Source organism: Neoarius graeffei, chromosome 12 (assembly GCF_027579695.1).
Source record: "Neoarius graeffei isolate fNeoGra1 chromosome 12, fNeoGra1.pri, whole genome shotgun sequence".
NCBI classification, from domain to species: Eukaryota; Metazoa; Chordata; class Actinopteri; order Siluriformes; family Ariidae; genus Neoarius; species Neoarius graeffei.
The window spans coordinates 63,295,111-63,321,312 of NC_083580.1; the positions used below are offsets into that span (position 1 = coordinate 63,295,111).

The following is a 26,202-nucleotide window of genomic DNA, read 5'->3' on the forward strand; positions in this document are numbered from 1 at the left end:
AGCTGCAGCTGGATGAAGCCAGCAGCGCGCAGTGATAAGAAGGGAGAGAAAATAGTGCCAAGCGATTTCGAGGTCTGACTTTTTATTTGGCAACGGTTTTGTGATGCAAATATATCACTCTTCTGAACACATACTGTTTTGAGACGAAAAACGTTTTACTTTCGTGACCCCAATAAACTTGCCGGACTACTTTCGTCTGGACCAAAACTGGACAAGAACTGGACTCACAGGATGCTGTCAGGGGTAAGTCAGTGTGTTTGCACGACACTATTGATGGGGATGCCATACAGATTCATGTCAAAAATCCCGAACTATCCCTTTAAGTCTCTGGGAAAAGTTTATTTTGCTTTAATGAAATGATCACTTTTATATATCACTTACACTTTTGTATACGGGATTTATTTAAATCCCACCCATGTGCTCTCCCTCACTTATTATGGTTGTCCTTCAAGGCTAATTAAAACCCTTGCACTGTGACATACTGAATTTCATCATGTGCAAGTTGATTTGTGCAAGAGTTGAGCACATTTGTTATTGCAGGTGGCATGTCACTCTCCATTCCCACTCTGCTAGTTTAACCCCTTCGGTCACCGTGTACACAATTGTGTACATCACTTTCTACAGTAATATGATGCAATACCGTGACCGAAGGGGTTAGATCCTGTCAGCAGTCATAAACTAGAAAATTCAGGCTCATTTCTGAATGTGACTTTGGCTACATACTGGATCAAATCCTGGGTCATTATTAGCTGGAAAAACTTCCCACAGCATCTTCCATCTAGACATAGCATTCTCCATTCCAGGGAAGGCTGGTCATTGAGCTATAGGGAAGGCTATGTTGTGGGACACAAGCTTCGGCACTGCGCACGCTATGTGGTACATCCTAATAGTGTCATGCAATACACAAATTTATTACGTCACATTTATTGCACTGATTTATTCATTTTTGTCTTTAACAGTGTAGTCTTAGAAGTTGGAAATGTAATTTATCAATTTCTATGCTGTTTAGCAGCATAATACTGCACTAATAAAAACAGCCAAAAATTGGTAATGTACTGTTACCTCTTGGTCGTCATCTTTCTTCCTTTTGTGGTTGGACTCGCCGTCTTCCTCGTCTTCCTCCTCTTCCTCAATGATGCCTTCACTGATGCTCTTAGAAATGCCAGGACTGCTCAAAGGCTCATCACATCTTTCAAAAAATAAATAAATTTCCCTGAACACACACACTAATTTTATTTATATAAAAAATTTCAGTATGGACCATAAATGTAGGACGCACTTACTTTTTTACTTGTCCAACCATTGACACGCGTGCAGACTCGATATTCCTGATCTGGCCGCTCTTCACACTTGCATTAATATACAGAACATTTAGTGAGGAAATCCAATTTGCCATGACGTAATTTGAATCATTTCAAATGTATAAAACGGCCATCTTCGATATTTCCCACATGGTTGCCATTAAAGAGGAGTAATCAGATATTTAAAAATAACAGCAGCCAGTCAGAGCAAGCTCGGAGACAGAAACAACTGGAATTTATTAAGCAGCGCAAACAATGAAAAAAGCTTGTACAGTGGTGCTTGAAAGTTTGTGAACCCTTTAGACTTTTCTATATTTCTGCATAAATATGACCTAAAACATCATCAGATTTTCACACAAGTCCTAAAAGTAGATAAAGAGAACCCAGTTAAACAAACGAGACAAAAATACAACCCCAATTCCAAAAAAGTTGGGACAAAGTACAAATTGTAAATAAAAACGGAATGCAATAATTTACAAAATCTCAAAAACTGACATTGTATTCACAATAGAACATAGACAACATATCAAATGTCGAAAGTGAGACATTTTGAAATTTCATGCCAAATATTGGCTCATTTGAAATTTTATGACAGCAACACATCTCAAAAAAGTTGGGACGGGGCAATAAGACGCTGGAAAAGTTAAAGGTACAAAAAAGGAACAGCTGGAGGACCAAATTGCAACTCATTAGGTCAATTGGCAATAGGTCATTAACATGACTGGGTATAAAAAGAGCATCTTGGAGTGGCAGCGGCTCTCAGAAGTAAAGATGGGAAGAGGATCACCAATCCCCCTAATTCTGCACCGACAAATAGTGGAGCAATATCAGAAAGGAGTTCGACAGTGTAAAATTGCAAAGAGTTTGAACATATCATCATCTACAGTGCATAATATCATTAAAAGATTCAGAGAATCTCTGTGCGTAAGGGTCAAGGCCAGGAAACCATACTGGGTGCCCGTGATCTTCGGGCCCTTAGACAGCACTGCATCACATACAGGCATGCTTCTGTATTGGAAATCACAAAATGGGCTCAGGAATATTTCCAGAGAACATTATCTGTGAACACAATTCACCGTGCCATCCGCCATCGCCAGCTAAAACTCTATAGTTCAAAGAAGCCGTATCTAAACATGATCCAGAAGCGCAGACATCTTCTCTGGGCCAAGGCTCATTTAAAAATGGACTGTGGCAAAGTGGAAAACTGTTCTGTGGTCAGACGAATCAAAATTTGAAGTTCTTTATGGAAATCATGGACGCCGTGCCATTCGGACTAAAGAGGAGAAGGACGACCCAAGTTGTTATCAGCGCTCAGTTCAGAAGCCTGCATCTCTGATGGTAAGGGGTTGCATTAGTGCGTGTGGCATGGGCAGCTTACACATCTGGAAAGACACCATCAATGCTGAAAGGTATATCCAGGTTCTAGAGCAACATATGCTTCCATCCAGACGACGTCTCTTTCAGGGAAGACCTTGCATTTTCCAACATGACAATGCCAAACCACATACTGCATCAATTACAGCATCATGGCTGCGTAGAAGAAGGGTCCGGGTACTGAACTGGCCAGCCTGCAGTCCAGATCTTTCACCCATAGAAAACATTTGGCGCATCATAAAACGGAAGATACGACAAAAAAGACCTAAGACGGTTGAGCAACTAGAATCCTACATTAGACAAGAATGGGTTAACATTCCTATCCCTAAACTTGAGCAACTTGTCTCCTCAGTCTCCAGAGGTTTACAGACTGTTGTAAAGAGAAAAGGGGATGTCTCACAGTGGTGAACATGGCCTTGTCCCAACTTTGAGGTGTTGTCATGAAATTTAAAATCACCTAATTTTTCTCTTTAAATGATACATTTTCTCATTTAAATATTTGATATGTCATCTATGTTCTATTCTGAATAAAATATGGAATTTTGAAACTTCCACATCATTGCATTCTGTTTTTATTTACAATTTGTACTTTGTCCCAACTTTTTTGGAATCGAGGTTGTATTATACTTGCTCATTTATTTATTGAGGAAAATGATCCAATATTATGTATCTGTGAGTGGCAAAAGTATGTGAACCTTTGCTTTCAGTATCTGGTGTGACCCCCTTGTGCAGCAATAACTGCAACTAAACGTTTCCAGTAACTGTTGATCAGTCCTGCACACCGGCTTGGAGGAATTTTAGCCCATTCCTCCGTACAGAACAGCTTCAACTCTGGGATGTTGGTGGGTTTCCTCACATGAACTGCTCGCTTCAGGTCCTTCCACAACATTTCGATTGGATTAAGGTCAGGACTTTGACTTGGCCATTCCAAAACATTAACTTTATTCTTCTTTAACCATTCTTTGGTAGAACGACTTGTGTGCTTAGGGTCGATGTTTTGCTGCATGACCCACCTTCTCTTGAGATTCAGTTCATGGACAGATGTCCTGACATTTTCCTTTAGAATTCGCTGGTATAATTCAGAATTCATTGTTCCATCAATGATGGAAAGCCGTCCTGGCCCAGATGCAGCAAAACAGGCCCAAACCATGATACTACCACCACCATGTTTCATAGATGGGATAAGGTTCTTATGCTGGAATGCAGTGTTTTCTCCAAACATAATGCTTCTCATTTCAACCAAAAAGTTCTATTTTGGTCTCATCTGTCCACAAAACATTTTTCCATTAGTCTTCTGGCTTGTCCACATGATCTTTAGCAAACTGCAGATAAGCAGCAATGTTCTTTTTGGAGAGCAGTGGCTTTCTCCTTGCAACCCTGCCATGCACACCACTGTTGTTCAGTGTTCTCCTGATGGTGGATTCATGAACATTAGCCAATGTGAGAGAGGCCTTCAGTTGCTTAGAAGTTACCCTGGGGTCCTTTGTGACCTCGCCGACTATTACAAGCCTTGCTCTTGGAGTGATCTTTGTTGGTCGACCACTCCTGGGGAGGGTAACAATGGTCTTGAATTTCCTCCATTTGTACACAATCTGTCTGACTGTGAATTGGTGGAGTCCAAACTCTTTAGAGATGGTTTTGTCACCTTTTCCAGCCTGATGAGCATCAACAATGCCTTTTCTGAGGTCCTCAGAAATCTCCTTTGTTCGTGCCATGATACACTTCCACAAACATGTGTTGTGAAGATCAGACTGTGATAGATCCCTGTTCTTTAAATAAAACAGGATGCCCACTCGCACCTGTTATCGTCATCCCAGTGATGTAATCTCATCTCATCTCATTATCTGTAGCCGCTTTATCCTGTTCTACAGGGTCGCAGGCAAGCTGGAGCCTATCCCAGCTGACTACGGGCGAAAGGCGGGGTACACCCTGGACAAGTCGCCAGGTCATCACAGGGCTGACACATAGACACAGACAACCATTCACACTCACATTCACACCTACAGTCAATTTAGAGTCACCAGTTAACCTAACCTGCATGTCTTTGGACTGTGGGGGAAACCGGAGCACCCGGAGGAAACCCACGCGGACACGGGGAGAACATGCAAACTCCGCACAGAAAGGCCCTCGCCGGCCACGGGGCTCGAACCCAGGACCTTCTTGCTGTGAGGCGACAGCGCTAACCACTACACCACCGTGCCGCCTCCAGTGATGTAATATTGGATCATTTTCCTCAATAAATAAATGACCAAGTATAATATTTTTGCCTCATTTGTTTAACTGGGTTCTCTTTATCTACTTTTAGGACTCGTGTGAAAATCTGATGTTTTAGGTCATAAATTTATGCAGAAATATAGTCAATTCTAAAGGGTTCACAAACTTTCAAGCACCACTATATATCAAACCTAAATGCAACTGTTCTAAAAGATTATAATTTTTCCAGTAACAGCTAATTCACAGGTACTTATGTGGATGTGCCATATAACGAGATTTTTTTTTTTTAAATCATGATCTGATTATTTCTGTGTGGAGTCCTTTTATTTAGGGTTTTTGGAAGGAGTCTCCATCTTCAAAAGAGGAAAAAAGAAGAGAGGAATCAATTCTTAATAGCAGTTATAAGTGTTAGCAGAAAATATCTTGTTTCATGAATATACCAGAACATTAAAACACAGCTATAAATTAAGCATGTAAAAGTATGTGTGACATTAAATCATGATACAAATTTATGATGATTCAAATTGATTAAATAAAAAAAGTGTATTATCAGGTTTATTAACTGTATTATCAGGCTATGTAATCTTAGTTTTTCCTCACTGTAGTTGTGTTGTTTAAACAGAGGGTACATTAACGTACAACAGTGGGAATACAAGTGACTTCACCTTAGGCAGAAGTAACGCAGCTCTATTGCCCCGCGCAGGCACATGCGCACAAAACAGATTTAAAATGAGAAAGAGTTGTTGTGCGATTGACTGTACAAACAGATTTAACAAGAAATCAGAGCTTTCTTTTTACAGACTGCTGAAAGCTAAAGAAAAGAGGAGGTAGTTATTCAAGTCTGACTACAGCCTTCCCAAATGTTCATAAATGCTTATTTAAAAAAAAAAAAAAATCTGTTAACACTTTTTAATTAATATTTTAGTTAACAGGCAATTATATTTTACTCCAACCTTTACAAATGTGGGTAATTTTTTTTTTTTATTAAGAAAATGAAAAGTTGGGGGGGGGGGGGGTTAATAGAAGTAATATTTAAATTAATAAAGAGAGTAGGAAAATAAATGTTGGATTTAAAAAAAAAAAAAATCATGGGAACATTGAACTGTGAACCCAATATCGTAAATCAAATCGAATCATGAATTGAGTAAATCATTACATACCTACTATAAATATGAAATGCATCATTTTTAATAAAATAAAACTGTAATGTTTAACAAACTGATGTGGTATAAAATAATCAGCTTTGGGGTGAACACAGGCCCTGTTGTGTTTAATTCCTTATATAAATGTATTCATGTATTAAAACGTACCTTACCTTATTGGCAGAAATAATATACCATTAATAACACAGATTTTCTTCATCTACAGAATATGCTTTCTTTTCTAAATGTGAAATCAGTATTGTAACATACCTCCATTCAATAGCATTCTCCACTGACTTGAAAGTTTTTGGTCGACTCCTTAAAAAATTCTGCATACTGTTTAAGGCATCCATCGCTGTACCTAAACAGAATGATCAGAATAAATACACAATGAAGGGAGCATGTATAAAATCACACATGCCTCAATTTCCTGAAACGTTTTAACCAATATCTAGCGGGGAGACGAATCATTCTCTAAAAGAACGGGGGGGGGGGGGGGGGGGGGGGAGACCTACCTTCCACTACGTCAATCACACACAGGCCCAGCAATGATGGCACATGATTGGCTGCAGCAGTGTGGACCGCTATTGCTCCACCCATGCTGTGACCGATGATCATTATTGGGGGTGGGTTTTCACCATAAAGAGCTTCCACAACTTTCCCGACATCCCTGTATGATGGGGCAGCTCAAATATGAGTTCACAAGAATACACACGGTCCCATAACACACTAAAAACGATCTAAAGACTCACTTGGCCATTGTTTCAGCTGACAAGTCTTCTGGGTTTTTCACTTTTGTGTCTCCTACAAGTTATTAAACCAAAACAGTGCATGAGGAGAGAAATCATTTACTACGGTATATAATAGAAAACTTTACATAGTACAAAAAAGAAACTAAAGAATTTTTTTTTTTTTTTACTGAAAAAGGGATAAGGCAGTCATCGCTTACCATGTGCCCTGAGATCCATAGCTACAACCCTGCACTTAATCCTGCTACATATCACTCCCTGAAATAGCAAATAACCAAAATTTGACGTTTAACCTCAATTCTGAATGCCACCTAACCATAATAAGATATAATGTATAAATCAATGATTCATTTATTAAGTATATCTCAATGATTGCATGTGTATAGAAGGTTTATACGAGACGCTGAGGATGCTAACAGTGAAGACGGCCCAGGAGAGAGCAGAGTGGCCTCCTCCATGAAGCAGAAGCAACACCGGACCGTGAGAACCACTGCTGTAGATCCTGAATGTGTGCAAAGGAGTCAAGGAACGGTGAACAAGCCAAAGTGGACAACAAAGCATAATGCATTAATGATACATTGCGGATGTATGATTAGTGTATCATTAATGCATAATCATTGATGCGCCTGTCTATTGTCTATACTTTTAAAAGACTCTCTCCACACTGCTCTCCAAACTAAAAATCATGGAATTGATAAACTGGTCTCTTCACGCAATTGACAATTTTCTTGATGAGAAGCCTGGGTTCGGGGGAAGCCTGCCCTGCCGGAATGTTCGCAGCTGGCTACACGATGGACGCGTGGGAAAGGTGGTGGGTCGTGTGCCTGGCGGTTCTTTCTGTGGAGGACATTGAAGACATCTACCTATTCGGAACCATGATTACAGGACTTTTGCTGATTGGATTAGGCATTGCCCTGATGTATCGAGGAAATCAGAAAACGGTGACAGCTGTCCAAAGCCCTATAAAGCTGCCCGACATGATTGAAGCAGTGGGCAGAGCTGTCGGCACTCAGACTGTGGCTATTCAGAACTTGAACCGCAACATGGATAACATCATGGAGAAGCTTTTGGCTTTGCAAAGGAAAATGGATCGATTCGGAGACCAGAACGGATAAACAAAGTAGTCGTGTAAAAGAATGCGTCTACTCGCCCCAAGACCAAACAATCCCAATCTTATCTGCTTTCGGCTCCCTCAGACAGCACTGGCCTTGGCCAAGGCTGTTGCTGGAGCAACAACTCCCCCTGAAGATCACTGCAGTGAGATGCTCTTGCATTCCTTCCCCCACTTCCCACGGTCGCCGCTTTTTACCCCCAGTGTGACAAGCTGGGGGAGCGCCGTCATGGCTGCAGACCGGACTGCTTGTTTGCGCTGGGTTATCTATACCTCTGCCCATCCCCCCCACCCCCTCCCATGATGGCCCCCACCCTCACCCCCTCAAGTCCCGAGTTTTCATGTTGTAAAGTGTACTGTGTTATTTTGTGCTTATGTGCTGAGGTGTTTTTTTAAATGTTCCCACACTATACTCCCCACAGGAGTTTTTTCTCCTCCCCTCCCCTCATGTATTTTTCATCCCTGTCTTCCTGTTCTGTCTACTCCCCCTGTGTCAATTGTATGCATGTGTATATGTACGGACAGGCTGATGGACAATTTCGCTGGTACTTGTGACAAAGGGTTCATTCATTCATTCATTCATTCATCTGGAAATGTTCAAATTCAACAGTTTTTACAATCCATGAGTACATCCAAGTTATTAAAATGAATAAACAGGGGTGGACAAATCACTAACCACGCAGATTGTGCATCAGGGCTGGTAGTTTTCTATTCATAGCTGTCCAACAGACTATAAGTTTAGTAAAAATTAAAAGTTAGATATTAGGTTTTTAAGAACACAGTTACTAATATCTGATCCTCATTCAGCGGCAAAAAATAAAGATGTCTTAGTGACTTTTGGAATGCATTATTTAACACTTAAAACATTCCATTTGGCTCATCTGTTTTAATCATATTTATCAAAAGATATTCTCAAGAGAGGAGGATAACTATGGGTACCACAGCATTGTCCCTCCCCAAGAACGTGAATAGTCACTTAACTAGACTGTCAAGCTTGGGGACTAAATAAGCTGGTATACACTGGACTTAATACATTTATAATCTGTCTATCCCTGATAAAGCTGACTGAAGGAAAAAAGTAACTGGCTTGTGGTAAATCCATGCAACACCATGATAGAACAGTATTGTTACGTTACAGTACATTTATTCTGAGTTGGCATGAGTATTGTCAGACCGTGCGACATCTAAGAGGATGAAATATGCCAAAAAATATAAACACTTATTGCATACATCACAATAGCAAAACTTAAGTGAAGTTTAAATATCAAAGTGCCAACACATCAGCAGTGTTAGACATTTTATTCATTATTCAACATTTATTAAAAAGTATTTAAAAAGAAGAGGTTATAAAAATATAGATTTTAAATATCAAAAAAGTTACTTATAAATCAATAAATAAAAGTTGCCCGAGTTTAATATAAAAGGTCTGATATGCAGTAAATATTCAGAAAAGAGCATCATGATGGGTAGATATTTTAGATCATATCGTCACATATCCCAAACTTACTCACTTTAACATGTAGCCCATGTATTTGTATATTTAAAAGTTTTATTTTCCCTCCTTTAATGACTCAAGAGGTTATACAAGTCTCATTGAACCACTTAATTTCATATCATTTAATAACTAAACCAAACTGAAGTTAAATAAAGGATATGTCTTTGCTGTTATCATTGTCCACTTCCACATCTTCCATGGTTTCAAAATACTGACTCCAAGGCAGGGGAGAGAAGTCACGCTTTCTTCCAGGTCTGGGTGCCAGAATAGAGAAGAAAAGTGTTATAAGGGATTACAGAAACTCTTAGGACATTTATTTCGCCTGCACTCGACTGCAGATTTGCAGGCTTAAAGGAGATACGCAAAACCTTTATTTTTAAATACAGTTCTGAGTAGACAGTATCTTCATCCTTGACTCTTGTATGCTGCAGAAATGGGAATTAAAATTATATATTATATATACATATACACACACACCATGGTTTTCCCCAAAGCATTTTAGTGTATCGGGCCCGATACGCTTGCCGATACGCTTAGTCGCTTTAGTTAAAATCCGATACGCTTAGATTTATACCGATACATTAAATTTCCTACCCACAAGTAACTAGATACATAGGAGAGCAAATAACAGATCCATTTACATATTGATCAATATTTGTGTTAAACAAGCAGTGTTTTTTTCCAATGTTTGTGTTGATTCTCTCAAAGTAATATGTCCGCGTGGTATGATGTAAACAAACTAATCTGTTGGCTATGTCAAGATCACGTGTTCAAACCATCCAATAAAAATATCGAAAGAAAACGTCAGACATCCCGGAATTTTCCTATTCATTATAAGCGATCTCATTGGCTGCTGATATTGTACCCCACCAGACGGACGAAGCCGACTGATTTTAATCACAAAAGTTTGACCTAGTCTATTATCATTATGGCTTCGATCAAAGATTGGTTGACTAAACGTCAACAAACCCACGTGAGTGATGGCGCACAAAACCAGACAACTGTCACGACAACGAAAACGTCGTCAATTTTGATCACGGCGACTGGCTCAAAAAGCACTCACTGGACAATTTGATCCCCATCAGCATGGATGACAGCAAGATGGACTATGAGAGCACTGCCCAACATTGGGCCAAGCAAAAGCCAAGGAGCTTTAAAAGAGTAGAAAATGTAATTCATTAGTTTGGGTTTGCAGAAAGATTATGTACTTATAAACACTCTCACGAAGTGAAGTTGTCCAAATGTGTCAAATATAGCATCATTTCAAATAATAATCATAAGCATTTTTGGCAGTGTGACGTCACTGGGATCCATTTAACAAAAGGCGGCTCTGGATTATTCTTTTGTTAAAGGCTCACAGTGACATCACACTGCCAAATACGCTTATTATTATTCAAAATTATGCTACATTTGACATTTATAAACACATTCATGAAGAGAATTTGTTAATAAGTACATAATCTTTCTGCAAACTTAAATGTATGAATTAAGTTTTCTTTTCCTTTAAATGTTTTAATCTGAATCTAGTCCATTTAATAAAGTGCCAAAATTTAAACTTTATAATATGCAGCTGCCTTACTTTTCTTTTCAGTATATATCTTAGTTATACATATATTATGGTAATTGCATCAGAAACATTCTAAATCATTACAGTTATAGTAATACAGCAACTTATTTTAAGGTGGCAGTTCTGAGGTTCAGATCCCTTTGTGAAAAAAAAAAGTATCATCACAGGAGGTCATGATGATCGATTCTCTTAATTGGATTGCATAAGATGGAGCAAACCATTTTCACGCACATTTTTGTTACAACACTACAACAAATCATAGATAATTAAGGAATCCCCGTAGATTTTCAAATCTATAACAAAAACAGTTTAACTTGCATGTTGAACTTTAAGGTGAAATTTCAAATATGTATACATTAATACTATTTAGGCCAGAAATCATTGAAACACTGGTAAAATCTATCCTATAATCATGGATCTAAAACCTCTCAGAGACCCTGAAAATGCACCTGAGAGCATCTATTTTCAAAAAATTCCCCCCCCTAGTTTCACTTCGCGCCTTTGGCGCTCAATTGTCTGTGTATTATCATCAGGCCAGAATTTAGGGCTTTAATTTTTTTCTGGGGAAAACACTGTATATTAGGGCTGTAACGATACACCCAACTCACGATTCGATTCGTATCGCGATTTTTGACCCACGATTCGATACGCCCACTATTTTTTTTAAAATGTTTTTTTAAAGTAGTAAATTTGACTTATTAACATTTACTTACATTAACTATTTAATAACAAATAATTCAGACCACTGCAGAGAATGAGTAATATGTATGCAAAAATGAACAAATGTATATCCAAAGATTGTTTTATTTCTCAAAATAATACTGCTGAGCCGGAAGCTCTGTTTTTTTTTCGGTTCTGAAAAAGTCATTTTTCCAAATCGTGTAAATCCGTTAAGATTTTTTTTTGGGGGGGGGGGGGGGGGTGGCTCTCTCACTGTCTCTCATAGGGCCAATGATTTTCTGTGATCGCGGAAAACAGATGGAAATTACGGAATTTTTATGGTGAAACATTGCTCGCGTGTCAAAATGTAACTGCCGCAGAAGGCTTCCGCCCAAGCAGACATGCCTTCAGTGTTGCCAGATATTGCTAACGTTTTCCACCCCAAAATATGTTCAAAACCAGCCAAAAAAGCACCTAAACCTGCCCAATCTGGCAACACTGCATGCCTTTCCGGTCAAGTGATTGTGATTGGCTGGCTAGGTGTGCCACAAGCCAATGAGCTGCTTGTTTACAGATTCGCTCCCCGCATCGCAACCAGAATGCCGACCGCTTAAAAGAAATGAATGCTCTGCCAGTGGCGAGTGTGGACGTTGCATGACTCACAGAAGATTGTCGCAGGTCGGCGAAAAAACGACTTACTAATAGATATAAAAAAATAAAAGTAATTTAAGTAAGTTTAAAATGTAATTTAAATAAAACGTAAAGTATTCATAAATTGAAGTTTGGAAGCGCCTCTGTTTTTGGGCTGAGGAGAAGTCTGAAAGGGTGTACCGCGATTCTGCCTTCTTGTATCGCGATACGGATCGTGGCTCTGCATATCATATATATATATATATATATATATATATATATATATATACACACACATACATACACACATACATACATACACACACACACACACTTTTTTAGTTAAAACAGACAGCAAAGTTGGCATTGGCGCTGCCCCGCTGAGCCAGCCAGCCCTGAGTGTGTGACATCACAGCGAGAACTGGTTTTAAGGCCAAGGCCTTTGACAGCTATAGACCAAAGTCATATAAATAAAAATTTATGGTAAAAGTAAGAAATACCATCATCGACTTGCTGATTTGACCAAGACTGATTTGACTTCATTGATTGTGGGTTGACTCTCATTAAAACAGGATGGGTGTTATAACTTATGCAACATACATGTACATGCATGCATTTTCACTGATAAAACGTAAAAGGCTCATTAAATAATCAGAGGAACTGAGACAATCACATTCTGAAGCAAATTAAATAATCTTATACCGGTAACTTAAACACACAATACAAGTTACATATACAGTGGTGCTTGAAAGTTTGTGAACCCTTTAAAATTTTCTATATTTCTGCATAAATATGACTGAAAACAGATTTTCACACAAGTGCTAAAAGTAGATAAAGAGAACCCAGTTAAACAAATGAGAAAATTATTATACTTGACCATTTATTTATTGAGGAAAATGATCCAATATTACATATCTGTGAGCGGCAAAAGTATGTGAACCTCTAGGATTAGCAGTTAATTTGAAGGTGAAATTAGAGTCAGGTGTTTTCAATCAATGGGATGACAATCAGGTGTGAGTGGGCACCCTGTTTTATTTAAAGAACAGGGATCTATCAAAGTCTGATCTTCACAACACATGTTTGTGGAAGTGCATCATGGCACAAGCAAAGGAGATTCCTGAGGACCTCAGAAAAAGCGTTGTTGATGCTCATCAGGCTGGAAAAGGTTACAAAACCATCTCTAAAGAGTTTGGACTCCACCAATGTACAGTCAGACAGATTGTGTACAAATGGAGGAAATTCAAGACCATTGTTACCCTCCCTAGGAGTGGTTGACCAACAAAAGATCACTCCAAGAGCAAGGCATGTAATAGTCAGCAAGGTCACAAAGGACCCCAGGGTAACTTCTAAGCAACTGAAGGCCTCTCTCACATTGGCTAAAGTTAATGTTCATGAATCCACCATCAGGAGAACACTGAACAACAGTGGTGTGCATGGCAGGGTTGCAAGGAGAAAGCCACTGCTCTCTAAAAAGAACTTTGCTGCTTGTCTGCAGTTTACTAAAGACCACGTGGACAAGCCAGAAGGCTACTGGAAAAATGTTTTGTGGACTAATGAGACCAAAACAGAACTTTGTGGTTTAAATGAGAAGCATTATGTTTGGAGAAAGGAAAACACTGCATTCCAGCATAAGAACCTTATCCCATCTGTGAAATACGGTGGTGGTAGTAGTAGTAGTATCATGGTTTGGGTCTGTTTTGCTGCATCTGGGCCAGGATGGCTTTCCATCATTGATGGAACAATGAATTCTGAATTATACCAGCGGATTCTAAAGGAAAATGTCAGGACATCTGTCCATGAACTGAATCTCAAGAGAAGGTGGGTCATGCAGCAAGACAACGACCCTAAGCACACAAGTCGTTCTACCACAGAATGGTTAAAGAAGAATAAAAGTTAAATGTTTTGGAATGGCCAAGTCAAAGTCCTGACCTTAATCCAATCGAAATGTTGTGGAAGGGCCTGATGTGAGCAGTTCATGTGAGGAAACCCACCAACATCCCAGAGTTGAAGCTGTTCTGCACGGAGGAACGGGCTAAAATTCCTCCAAGCCAGTGTGCAAGACTGATCAACAGTTAACAGAAACATTTAGTTGCAGTTATTGCTGCACAAGGGGGTCACACCAGATACTGAAAGCAAAGGTATCACATACTTTTGCCACTCACAGATATGTAATATTGGATCATTTTCCTCAATAAATAAAGGACCAAGTATAATATTTTTGTCTCATTTGTTTAACTGGGTTCTCTTTATTTTTAGGACTTGTGTGAAAATCTGTTGTTGTTTTAGGTCATATTTATGCAGAAATATAGAAAATTCTAAAGGGTTCACAAACTTTCAAGCACCACCGTATTAATCTAAATGCAGGTAAACAAGTGGTGTTGTATTAGTTGTTTTGTATCCAAATGAGAGTTGCTTCTTATCTGTCTGTGTTCTCACTTCTTGAAGGCCGACCTTGTGGTCAATTGTTTTGAAACAATCTGGCTTTCAGTTGTTCGTTCAGTTCTCCATTCATTCGCTTCTTCCACGTAAGGAAGAGATATTGCTGCTGAGGCAAGCATATCCACCGGCTGGTCCACTCCAGAGGTGGAAAAACCCGGGTGCAGAAAGTAAAAACCCTGCCACATTTTTGCTCCAGCCAATTCAATGAACCAGCTGATCCTAATTACCACATCCCCTAAGCCAGGTTGATGAGCTAATTGGTGAAATCACCTGTGTTGAGAGCACAGGCAGAAGGAAAACCTAAGCAGGACTTTTACCTTGTCTATCCAGTTTTTCCACCTCTAGTCCACTCATTCTCCATTTTCTCCATACAGAGTACTCCACCATTACTGCTCGGCTAAGGCAATTACTAAAACCCGGGGCATCACCAGTTTTAGCAACAACCACGGGGAGGTCACTGCCTGAGCAAGAATGTGTCACGTCCCATCCCGTGTTTTAACAACAACCCTCGGCTCACACTCCGGGACAACTGGCGCAACTGAACTTACTTTCCTTTTCTTGTAGTTTTCTTTTCCTTTAATTGTTGGTACTGCACCCTCTTTCAATACGAGCTTATAGCCAACACTCCTCAACAGATCAGAGGTCTTGTCCGAGTCTTCAGTAAAATGTGCAGAGCAGAGGAGAGACCACTACGTAGGCGCCCAATGTGCCCGTGAATTTATCGCAAAACGCGTCCAAATCTTTGCAGTTTGAACATTCTTGCAGCGGACTCAAAAGTAGCCGGTCACCGGCGGCAAATCGCCGGCTATGGCTTGTTATGCCGCCGGCTATTGTCAGTCAAGTCACAAAATTTAATATTAAATATTTCTGACAGCAAAAAAAGTTGTGAATGTAAATTACATCCACTATGTCATGTATGTCCGTTGCCGCGTCAACTGTGTTTACATCCTCGACACGAGTGCAGCCATTACTGCCGCCTGTGTTGCCAGATTGCGCGTTTTCCCGCCCAATTTGGGCGGTTTTAAGTGCATTTTGGCAGGTTTTGAACATATTTTGGGCTGTAAAACGTCAGCAGTATCTGGCAACATATTTTTTTTACTTAATACAAGAAATTAATGGATGCCAACATTTTTGCCAAAACGGTATTTTATTTTCCATTGTTTAGGCAGCTTCAGCATCATACTGAGAGATTCTGTTCAAATTGTTTTTTTCTTCTATGAAGCCTGAGCCATTTATTTTATTAGTTTATAATTATTGTTTAATTTAGTCTTCAGGAGAGACTGCCTGCACACAGTACTAGTATTAATAGTTTTTTTTCTTACATGAAAGCTGAGGCATTTATATTATATTTTAAGGTAACTTCATGTTGTGCTGTGAGGTTCTATGCACTTTAACTTTTGAACCAACAGGTGCATTTGGATAAGTAAAGCCTATTTTTCTGCATTTTTGTAGTCCTGGTAATCTTTTATATTGGTAAAGTTGTTTATAGGACCATTTCTCAGTGTCTGTTTTTTTAATCAATAGTTTTTCAGTAATAACTTAATATTTAACATATCACTCAATTTTAAACAACCCCCGCGCCTCCCCCATAGTCTCCAAAATTTCTGTGGGAAACACTGGCGTGCGTAACAACGCTAATCAAGCTTAAGCTAGACGACCCGCCTCAAATACCCATCCCGGGTAAATGTTATCCCAATTTTAGATGGCATATATATATATATATATATATATATATATATATATATATATATATATATATATAAATAAAAACTCCTTCTCACCCCCGGCGGGGGGGGGGGGGGGGGGGGGTGGTATCCATGTCATCCTCAGGCTCGGGTCCTCTACCAGAGGCCTGGGAGTTTGAGGGTTCTGCGCAGTATCTTCGATGTTCCTAGGACTGCGCTCTTCTGGACTGAGGCTTCAGATGTTGTTCCTGGGATTTGCTGGAGCCACTCTCCCAGTTTGGGGGTTACTGCCCCCAGTGCCCCCACTACCACGGGGACCACGCAACCCTTGACCTTCCACATCCGTTCCAGCTGCTCTTTCAACCCTTGATACTTCTCAAGTTTCTCATGTTCCTTCTTCCTGATGTTGGCGTCAGCTGGGATCGCCACATCTATCACCACCACCCTCTTCTGCTCTTTGTCCACCACCACTATGTCCGGTTGGTTAGCCAGGATCTGTTTGTCAGTCTGGAAGCTGAAGTCCCACAGAATCTTGGCCCTGTTGTTCTCAGCCACCTTCTGTGGTATGGCCCATTGGGACTTGGGTATTTCTATTCCATACTGGTTGCAGATGTTCCTGTATACTATCCCAGCCACTTGGTTGTGCCTCTCCATGTACGCTGATCCAGCTAGCATCTTACACCCTGCTACTATGTGCTGGACTGTTTCAGGGGCTTCTTTGCACAGTCTGCATCTTGGGTCTGATCTACTCTGGTAGATCCTGGCCTCTATGGCTCTTGTGCTTATGGCCTGTTCTTGTGCTGCCATGATTAGTGCCTCTGTGCTGTCTGTCAGTCCTGCATTATCCAGCCACTGGTAGGATTTCTTGATATCAGCCACTTCCTCTATCTGACGGTGGTACATGCCATGTAGGGGTTTGTCTCTCCAGGTTGTCTGTTCCTCCTCCTCCTCTGCACTCTCATCAGGGTTCTGCTGCCTGAGACATTCACTTAGCAGTTCATCCTTTGGGGCCATCTTTCTGATGTATTCTCGGATTTTCGATGTTTCATCCTGGACCGTGGTCTTGATGCTCACTAGCCCTCGGCCTCCCTCTTTCCGCTTAGTGTATAGTCTCAGGGTGCTGGACTTGGGGTGGAACCCTCCATGCATGGTGAGGAGCTTTCTAGTCTTGATATCTGTGGCTTCTATCTCCTCCTTTGGCCAGTTTATGATACCAGCGGGGTATCTGATGACTGGTAGTGCGTACATGTTGATGGCTCGGACCTTGTTTTTACCATTCAGCTGACTTTTCAGGACCTGCCTTACTCTCTGGAGGTATTTGGCTGTGGTTGACTTCCTTGTGGCCTCTTCATGGTTTCCATTAGCCTGTGGGATGCCAAGGTACTTGTAGCTGTCTTGGATATCACCTATGTTGCCTTCTGGTAGGTCAATCCCTTCAGTCCGGATCATCTTGCCTCTCTTTGAGACCATCCGGCCACACTTGTCCAATCCGAATGACATCCCTATGTCATCGCTGTAGATCCGGGTGGTGTGGATCAGCGAGTCTATTTCTCGCTCGTTCCTGGCATACAGCTTGATGTCATCCATGTAGAGCAGGTGGCTGATTGTTGCCCCACTACGGAATCGGTACCCGTAGCCACTCTTCGTGATGATCTGACTGAGGGGGTTCAGGCCTATGCAGAACAGCAGTGGTGATAGCGCATCTCCTTGGTATATGCCGCACTTGATGTTGACTTGGGCAATGGGTTTTGAGTTGGCCTCTAGGGTTGTCTTCCACATTTCCATTGAGTTCTGTATGAAGGTCCTTAGGTTCCTGTTGATCTTATACAGTTCCAGACATTCCAGTATCCATGTGTGTGGCATTGAGTCGTAGGCTTTCTTGTAGTCAATCCAGGCAGTGCACAGGTTGGTCTGTCTCTTCTTACAGTCTCGGGCGACTGTTCTATCGGCCAGTAGCTGGTGCTTGGCTCCTCTGGTGTTACTGCCAATTCCTTTCTGTGCCTCGCTCATGTATTGAGCCACATGCTTACTCATTTTTGCCGCAATGATGCCTGACAGGCAGGGCTCGAAATTAACTTTTTTTCTTTGTGTCCCCCAGTGGTCCCGAATTCTGTGTTGTATTGTCCCGAATGGAAGCAATAGTGTCCCCATTTTTTTCCTCTCTGAAATAACCAGTGGTTAATATTATCATATGAAGTTACTATTATATTTGTAACTATGCGATTTTGAACCCTTTATATCATTTTTACAATAAGTCACAAGACACAAGCGACACATGTCCTATACATCATCTACTTCAAAATTAGTTATTGCATTTTCAGTTTATTAAACTTTGGCGATCTCACTGATACTGATAATAGATACCCGTTTATTTAAAGGGGCCAACTAGCTCATTCAGAAAATGTTTCAACTCCCTACATCTGCAGTACACTTTAGTTGAAAATAAGACCCCTTTTATGTTAATTTCATCTACTTATACCTTGAATATCTGTGGGCACTTATAAGGCCAACTTATCATTTTCACCATTACCGTTATCCATAGCCCTGTGATGACCTGGCGACTTGTCCAGGGTGTACCCCGCCTTTCGCCCGTAGTCAGCTGGGATAGGCTCCAGCTTGCCTGCGACCCTGTAGAACAGGATAAAGCGGCTACAGATAATGAGATGAGATCGTTATCCATTTTTATGAACTTTCCGTTATCCATTTTATGAACTTTCCGTTATCCATTTTTATGAACTTTCCGTTATCCATTTTATGAACTTTCGCTGCCGGGTGCAAATGTTAGCAGCATCAGCATAGTGGCAGCAGGTCCGAGCCTAGTTGTGCTGCTGACTGACTAAACTTTCTGAACTAGAAAGACACCAAGAAAACTCACTTATTCTGTTGAACGGTATCTTCCGTCAATATCATCCACATCATTCCTGTTGTATTTTATAACGTGTCTAACAGTGTTCATTAAGTTCATTCAGTTGCTAGCGTTGCCTGCAGACCAGGCGATGACACTTTGGATCCTGAAGGTCCCGGAGATGTTATGTCTGGGCTTTCAGTTTCTTCCCCGCGGTCGGTCCGCTTCAACCACTTCAGCATTTTTGTTCTGGCAAGAGTCGGCGCAGCGTGTGCGCTAGCAATTCCATTCCAAGTCCATATAATGCGGCCGAAGATTCTAGAACAGAATGCGCTGCTCTGTAGCCTACGGATGCAGTTGCATCGAAAGTGTAGCTACTAATGTATTTTTCGCTGTTAACGTTTTAAAATTAACAAATTAGGTGAATGTCTACGTATGTGTTACGGCTTTGTAAATAATATTAATGTCGAACTTTTTTTCTAGATCTATTTTTTTCCATTGTCCCGGGATTGTCCCAGATATGATAATTTTGTGTCCCGATGACATTTTTTATGGTCCCCGGGACATCGGGACACCGTTAGTTTCGAGCGCTGCTGACAGGGCCTTCCATGTTGTGCAGAGACAGGTAATTGGCCGGTAGTTGGATGGGATGGGTCCCTTCTGGGGGTCCTTCATGATTAGGACTGTCCTGCCTTGGGTTAGCCATTCTGGGTGGGTTCCATCCCTCAGCAGCTGGTTCATCTGTGCTGCTAGGCATTCATGGAGTGCAGTTAGCTTCTTCAGCCAGTACGTATGGATCATATCGGGGCCTGGTGCTGTCCAGCTCTTCATCTTTGACACTCTTTCTTGGACGTCTGCCATTGAGATGGTTACTGGTTCTTGTTCTGGGAGGTTGCTGTGGTCAGCTCTTAGGTCCACTAACCATTGGGCATCGGTGTTGTGTGATGCCTTTCTTTCCCATATGTCTTTCCAGTATTTTTCCACCTCAGCTCTTGGTGGGTCTGACCGGTTGTTGTTCCCCTGCCATTGAGAGTACACCTTGGCTGGTTCAGTGGAGAACAGCTTGTTTATTCTCCTGGCCTCTCCTTCCTTGGTGTATCTCCTCAACCGGGTGGCCAGAGCTGTTAGTCGCTGTTTGGCAGTTTCGAGTGCCTCTGGTATGGAGAGTGAGTTGTACTTCCTGGGCGCCCCTTTATTCACCATGTTCCCTTTCTGTAGTTCAGCTAGCTGGCTAACTTCTCTCCTTGCTGCCTTTATCTTGGCCTCTAATCGTCTCTTCCATGGTGGATACTGTTTGTTATGTCCCAAGCCCACCTTGTGTCCAAGCATCTCCATGATTACTGTTGCTGTACTGTGTATCAGCTTGTTGGTCTCAGTGATGGTTCTTGTGGAGATTGTCTTCAGAGCAGCATTCACATCTACTAGTAGATCTTCTGAAGGTACTTGGCAATTCAGCTTCGGTATTTTTCGGGGGCTCCAGGTTTCCAGTTGGGTCACGATCTTCCTTCTCAGGTCAGCAGCTCTTGTGTTGAGGCTGTTAGCTGTTGGGGCTTGGTACCCAATCTCTGGTTGTGGGGATGATGACATCTCCCCGCTGACCTGTCTTCCTGGCTCCCCCTTGCCGTAGCATCGTTGTTGTATTTCATTAATCTCTAGTTGTGATAGCAGATTTCGATTATGGATGTTGGAACACTGGGCTAATAGCTGTTTCTTTGTTAGCCTTGATTGTGGGTTTCGAAGTATCCAATGGTCCCACATTCTCTGCATGTAGCCCCTCTCTCTGGGATTGCTTGTATAGTAGCATTCCAGCAAATCCGTATTTTCTGTCCTCGTCCATCGATGTTTTGTTCCAGTAGCCCATTTCTCATCAGTTTGCCCTGGTTCCCTAGCAACTGACGCAGACCTTGTTGACCCGGGCGACGTCTGAGCCGGTATGACTCTATCAGTTATGTTTTCACTCATTCCTGAGGTAGGCTGATATATCATGAGGGGTTTTGCCTAAGGACCCTTACTGGATGATGTTTTGCCCCGACCGGGATTCGAACCCCGATCTCCTGCGTCGTAGTCAGTGAGCATTACCACTGTACTATCCAGCTGATATATCTCCATCCCTGCACGCTTTGCGTGCATTATGTCTGCCGTTGGCAGACATTTTACCATTTTGCACCCTGCTGTAAATTATTTGTACCCTGCTATTCTCCCAAACTTTGAAGCCCCTGTTCTTGGGCCATGAATTCAGCATAAAACCAACTTCTGTCATCTTGCTGCACCTGCCAGCAACACATCTACGTGACATGGTGATAAATTAGCTCAAAATGGAAGCCTGAAGTTGCAGTCAGCTCTGTGTTTTAGTATAAAGGACATGGTGATGAGACTGACAAGACTTCCTGCAGGGATGTCACAGATGTCGAGGTCATTCAGTCAGACCGCTACCTGTATGAATCATTTTAATCATAAAAATTACTGTATTAGATTTATTGTGAACACTTAAAACTATTCCTATACCATTCTTGAGGTCTCAAGGCATTTATAAACAAAAAGGGAGGCCATGGTTCTGCATATCTCCTTTACGACTGAAACTTCTTAGGAACTAATGTGTCCCGTCTCAACTGATCTGCACCTATGCTGAGGGAAGGAAGGAATTCAATGTTCTCTTCATTTGAGGTGTCATGCCCAAGAATATTCACAATTATCTTTGTGAATGCTCCAAATTCAATTAATCTCAATGGGGACAAGATGTAAAGTCAGAGAAAAATGTAGAGGAATGATTGGTTGTGGTTAGATGGGTGGTGAAGACTGTTCTGAAAAGAGGACTAGAGTGTAATGGTGGTCACCCTATGAACTGCAAGTCTGTGTTCAGGCGCCAGTCAGGTTTAAATCCTGTCAAATTTATATCTTTATATTGTCATAGTTCAAGGTGGACCTCTTCAGCATTAAAAAACACAAAGAAAAACCACCACACCGTTTAAATGATCTGTCAGTTCAGTTCATTCATCTATTCACAAAAATTCATTTAACAAAGAAAGAAGAAAAAAAAAACCAAACTTCAGTAGCACATGCTGGAATAAATTAGAAATAAAATAAACCCCTATTGGGATAAGAATGTATGATCTTATGGCTTGTGTGTGGGTGGGGGCACGACGACTATGTTGTGTTTTGTATTGTTGGCCATTCAAGGGAGGCAGGTGAGTGTGGGAATACGTCTTTCGTATTTACTCATGGTCTGTCTCTTTCTTCAGAGAATTCAAGCCCTTAAAGAATGCTGCTGACCTTTCAGGAATCCGTCCGGGCCGTGGCTGCTACCAACCAGGCCATGAATCGCAGAAGGTCCAAGCATGAGCACCAGAAACTTGGGCTTATTTCACTTCACGAGCTTCTGATGACACGAAGATTTTTGAAGAAAACAAGAGCAAGAAAGACTATCCCTGTCAGACACACACACGACCTTGACTTCTCTCTCTCTTCCAACATCTCCAAGACTTCATGTTTGTTTTTATATATATATATATATATATATATATATATATATATATATATATATATATATATATATATATATGCATGCACACATACATTTCATGCCTCATGAAATGTAATATTTATTACCACAATAAAAAGTTTACATCCGTGACATTAATATTAACGTTATAAAGTAATGATTTATCACCACTGATAGATGTGCCATTGCAGTGCTGCTTTACTCCCATTAAAACAGGCTGCTACAAGAGGTACAGTTTAAAAAAAAAAAAAAACTAGATAGAACTCGACGCCAGTGGCGTCGATGGGGATGCCTCCGCCTGGTAGACTACACGCCTTATTAAGTTGTGACATTTGACCTCACAGTAATCTTCACCTGTGACCTTTTAACCTCAAAATCTAATCAGTTCATGTTTGTCCCAAAGCGCACAAATGGTGAAAGCTTGGTGAAATTCCTTTCATTTGCCTTGGAGATATTGTGTTCACAAGGTTTTCGGACAGACATTTGACCTCACAGACCTTAGACCTTTTGATCTCAAAATCTAATCAGTTCATCTTTGTCCCAAACTGCACAAATGGTGAAAGTTTGGTGAAATTCCTTTCATTAGCCTTTGCGATATCATGTTCACAAGGTTTCGGGATGGACGGACAGACAACCCGAAAACATAATGCCTCCTGCACCTTAAAGGAACAGTCCACCGTACTTCCATAATGAAATATGCTCTTATCTGAATTGAGACGAGCTGCTCCGTACCTCTCCGAGCTTTGCGCGACCTCCCAGTCAGTCAGACGCAGTCAGACGCGCTGTCACTCCTGTTAGCAATGTAGCTAGGCTCAGTATGGCCAACGGTATTTTTTGGGGCTGTAGTTAGATGCGACCAAACTCTTCCGCGTTTTTCCTATTTACATAGGTTTATGTGACCAATGATATGAAACAAGTTCAGTTACACAAATTGAAATGTAGCGATTTTCTATGCTATGGAAAGTCCGCACTATAATGACAGGCGTACTAACACCTTCTGCGTGCTTCGGCAGCACATTGATACGGAGCTCAGATATCAATGCGCTGCCGAAGCGCGCAGAAGGTGTTAGTACGCCTGTCATTATAGTGCGGACTTTCCATAGCATAGAAAATCGCTACGTTTCAATTTGTGTAACTGAACTTGTTTCATGTCACTGGTCATATAAACCTATGTAAACAGGAAAAACGCGGAAGAGTTTGGTCGCATCTAACTACAGCCCCAAAAAATACCATTGGCCATACTGAGCCTAGCTACATTGCTAACAGGAGTGACAGCGCGTCTGACTGACTGGGAGGTCGCGCAAAGCTCGGAGAGGTACGGAGCAGCTCGTCTCAATTCAGATAAGAGCATATTTCATTATGGAAGTACGGTGGACTGTTCCTTTAAGGTAGCGCAGGCATAAAAAAGAAAAGGGAAAGAAAAAAAGTGTAGCTTTTTTTTTTTAAAACTGTACCAAGAATAATGGAGTGTTTGTTTTTCATTTTTGCTGCTCCTAACAATTTCTGGCTTGACATGACACACACACACACACACAAAAAACATGGCTCCATTGAAATTAATGTAGTTTCGGAACCAAAGTTTCATCAGAGAGCCACCAAACTTTATTTTGTAGCTCTGAGCGACTCACACGTCCATCCCTCATGAGCTGCACCCGTTTCGTTTTTTGTTCCACCAGAGCAATCACACTTTGTATTTTCTTGTAGAAATGCACCTCTAGCTTCTTTAAAAAAAAAAAAAAAAAAAAAGTATTACTATTGTGCTTAAATTTTGCCCTCACACTTCCATAGAAGTAGATGCTGGATGATCAAACTGGATTCAGGGATCTACTGTGTATGAATGTGATTTCCTCAGACTCTCGCTGACTGTTATCACCGATATATAACAAAAATCATATCACGGTGCTTGGAAGACATTTCAATGTATGTATTGTGATACATATCATATACAAGTTTACTCCTAGCAGGAACATGTTATGTGGTACAATTTTTAATGTCCAGAAAAATAAAATCACTAAAGTGGAGAAAAATCCATTAAAACAATTTACAATTTCAACGATTTGAAAAAAAAAAAGGGGGGGGGGGATAAATAAATAAATAAAATCACTTAATCCGGTTCTAATCAGTGTATGAACTAAGTGGAACTTTGTTTAAAAAAATATATACAGTATTATGCTATAAGTGATGTCATTAAATTGTATCGACGTAATTAATCATGATTATCGATAGGTCATCATATCACCCAGCCCTACATATAGCACACAGACTTACTTAGCTTAGCTAGCTAGCGATAGACAGACAGACAGACAGACAGACAGATAGATAAATAGTTCCACATTGTGCAAAGTCGTGACATTAGTGTTTAAGACTCTGACAGAAACCGCTAACTAAGCTAGCTAACGCACACACGATAAACGCGCCGACATTATTAGCTTAGCTAGCTCCGTTAATGAATGTGTAAATGTTCATGTTTGTGTGTTTATTATTTCTTAAACTACAAACTCACCCCATTTTCATTTTAGAGCCCGACTGTAAACCTCCAGCCATCGGGGGTCTGGAAGCTAACAAATTCAAATGCAACTGTCTTTCCATTCGGTGATTATATTAAACACCTTTCCTGAGAAAAAAAGCTGCTTGTCGTTGCACCATACAAATGTTTTTATAAACTGTATGTCACTAGTTTAAAGCTAGTTAACAGCTAGTTTACTAAGGTAGCTCCAGAAATCTAACCAAACCCCACACAAGCAAAAGCCACCACCTACAAGTGGACTTTCTCAGCACAGCATTGTGGGAAATAGAGGCGACCAAGGGGCGCTTTATTGTACAATCCCTACGCGCTGCGACTGAATGTAAACTACATTTCCCATAAAACTAATCGATTAAGGACTGCAAAGACGTAGAGCCCCCAAAAGATGATGAGGTAATGTTCGAGAGACATGCTGAGCATCTGTTTTTAGACACAGCACTAGAGACTTTCTTTTTTTTTAAATGTAGGATGCTAGTCGAGCCGATAAACAAAAAGGCAAAGAAAACAACTTTTGCGTAATTCGAATTTTGATTTTATCATTAAAGATTCGTCCTTGATATTGACACAAGAGGTTCAGTCTCGAGCCCTGAAAGATGTGTCGTTCGAGAAAGAGTCGACTCTTTGAACCAGCTCCTTTATGTGAACTTTGGAATTTTTCCAGCAAATAAACAGACAGACAAATAAGTAGCCTACGAGTGTGAGTCATCTTACTTTTTTGTATTGGTTATTGCAAATGTCATAAAAGTGCGTTGAGGATAAAGTAGCAGTAGATGGCGCTATTGAGAACAATGTACAAGTTTTTTTTTTTCTACAAATTTAATGTGAAAAGAAAGAAAGAAAGCACAACCTTATTCATCACACACTTGTGAAATTTCCTCTCTGCATTTAACCCATCTGAAGCAGTGAACACACAAGTGAGCACACACACACCCCAGAGCAGTGGGCAGCCATGCTAACAGCACCCGAG

General features: G+C 40.9%; 1 protein-coding gene across 2 annotated transcripts in view; it reads right to left on the reverse strand.

Moving 5' to 3' along the window:
- Positions 1-25,481, reverse strand: part of ppme1 (protein phosphatase methylesterase 1) — a 47,337-nt gene extending 21,856 nt beyond the window's left edge. Inside the window, exons 1-9 of one of the 2 annotated variants that reach the window (XM_060936179.1) lie at positions 25,215-25,481; positions 9,546-9,640; positions 7,198-7,289; positions 6,981-7,038; positions 6,784-6,835; positions 6,547-6,701; positions 6,302-6,392; positions 1,284-1,349; positions 1,063-1,213 (exon numbers count right to left, since the gene is read on the reverse strand). In XM_060936179.1, coding sequence (XP_060792162.1) covers positions 1,063-1,213; positions 1,284-1,349; positions 6,302-6,392; positions 6,547-6,701; positions 6,784-6,835; positions 6,981-7,038; positions 7,198-7,289; positions 9,546-9,640; positions 25,215-25,300 — 846 coding nt within the window. In that variant the 5' untranslated portion in view covers positions 25,301-25,481. The remainder of the gene's footprint in view (positions 1-1,062; positions 1,214-1,283; positions 1,350-6,301; positions 6,393-6,546; positions 6,702-6,783; positions 6,836-6,980; positions 7,039-7,197; positions 7,290-9,545; positions 9,641-25,214) is intronic. The other variant, XM_060936180.1, reaches the window with a different exon arrangement.
- Between the last annotated feature and the right edge of the window lie 721 nt (positions 25,482-26,202).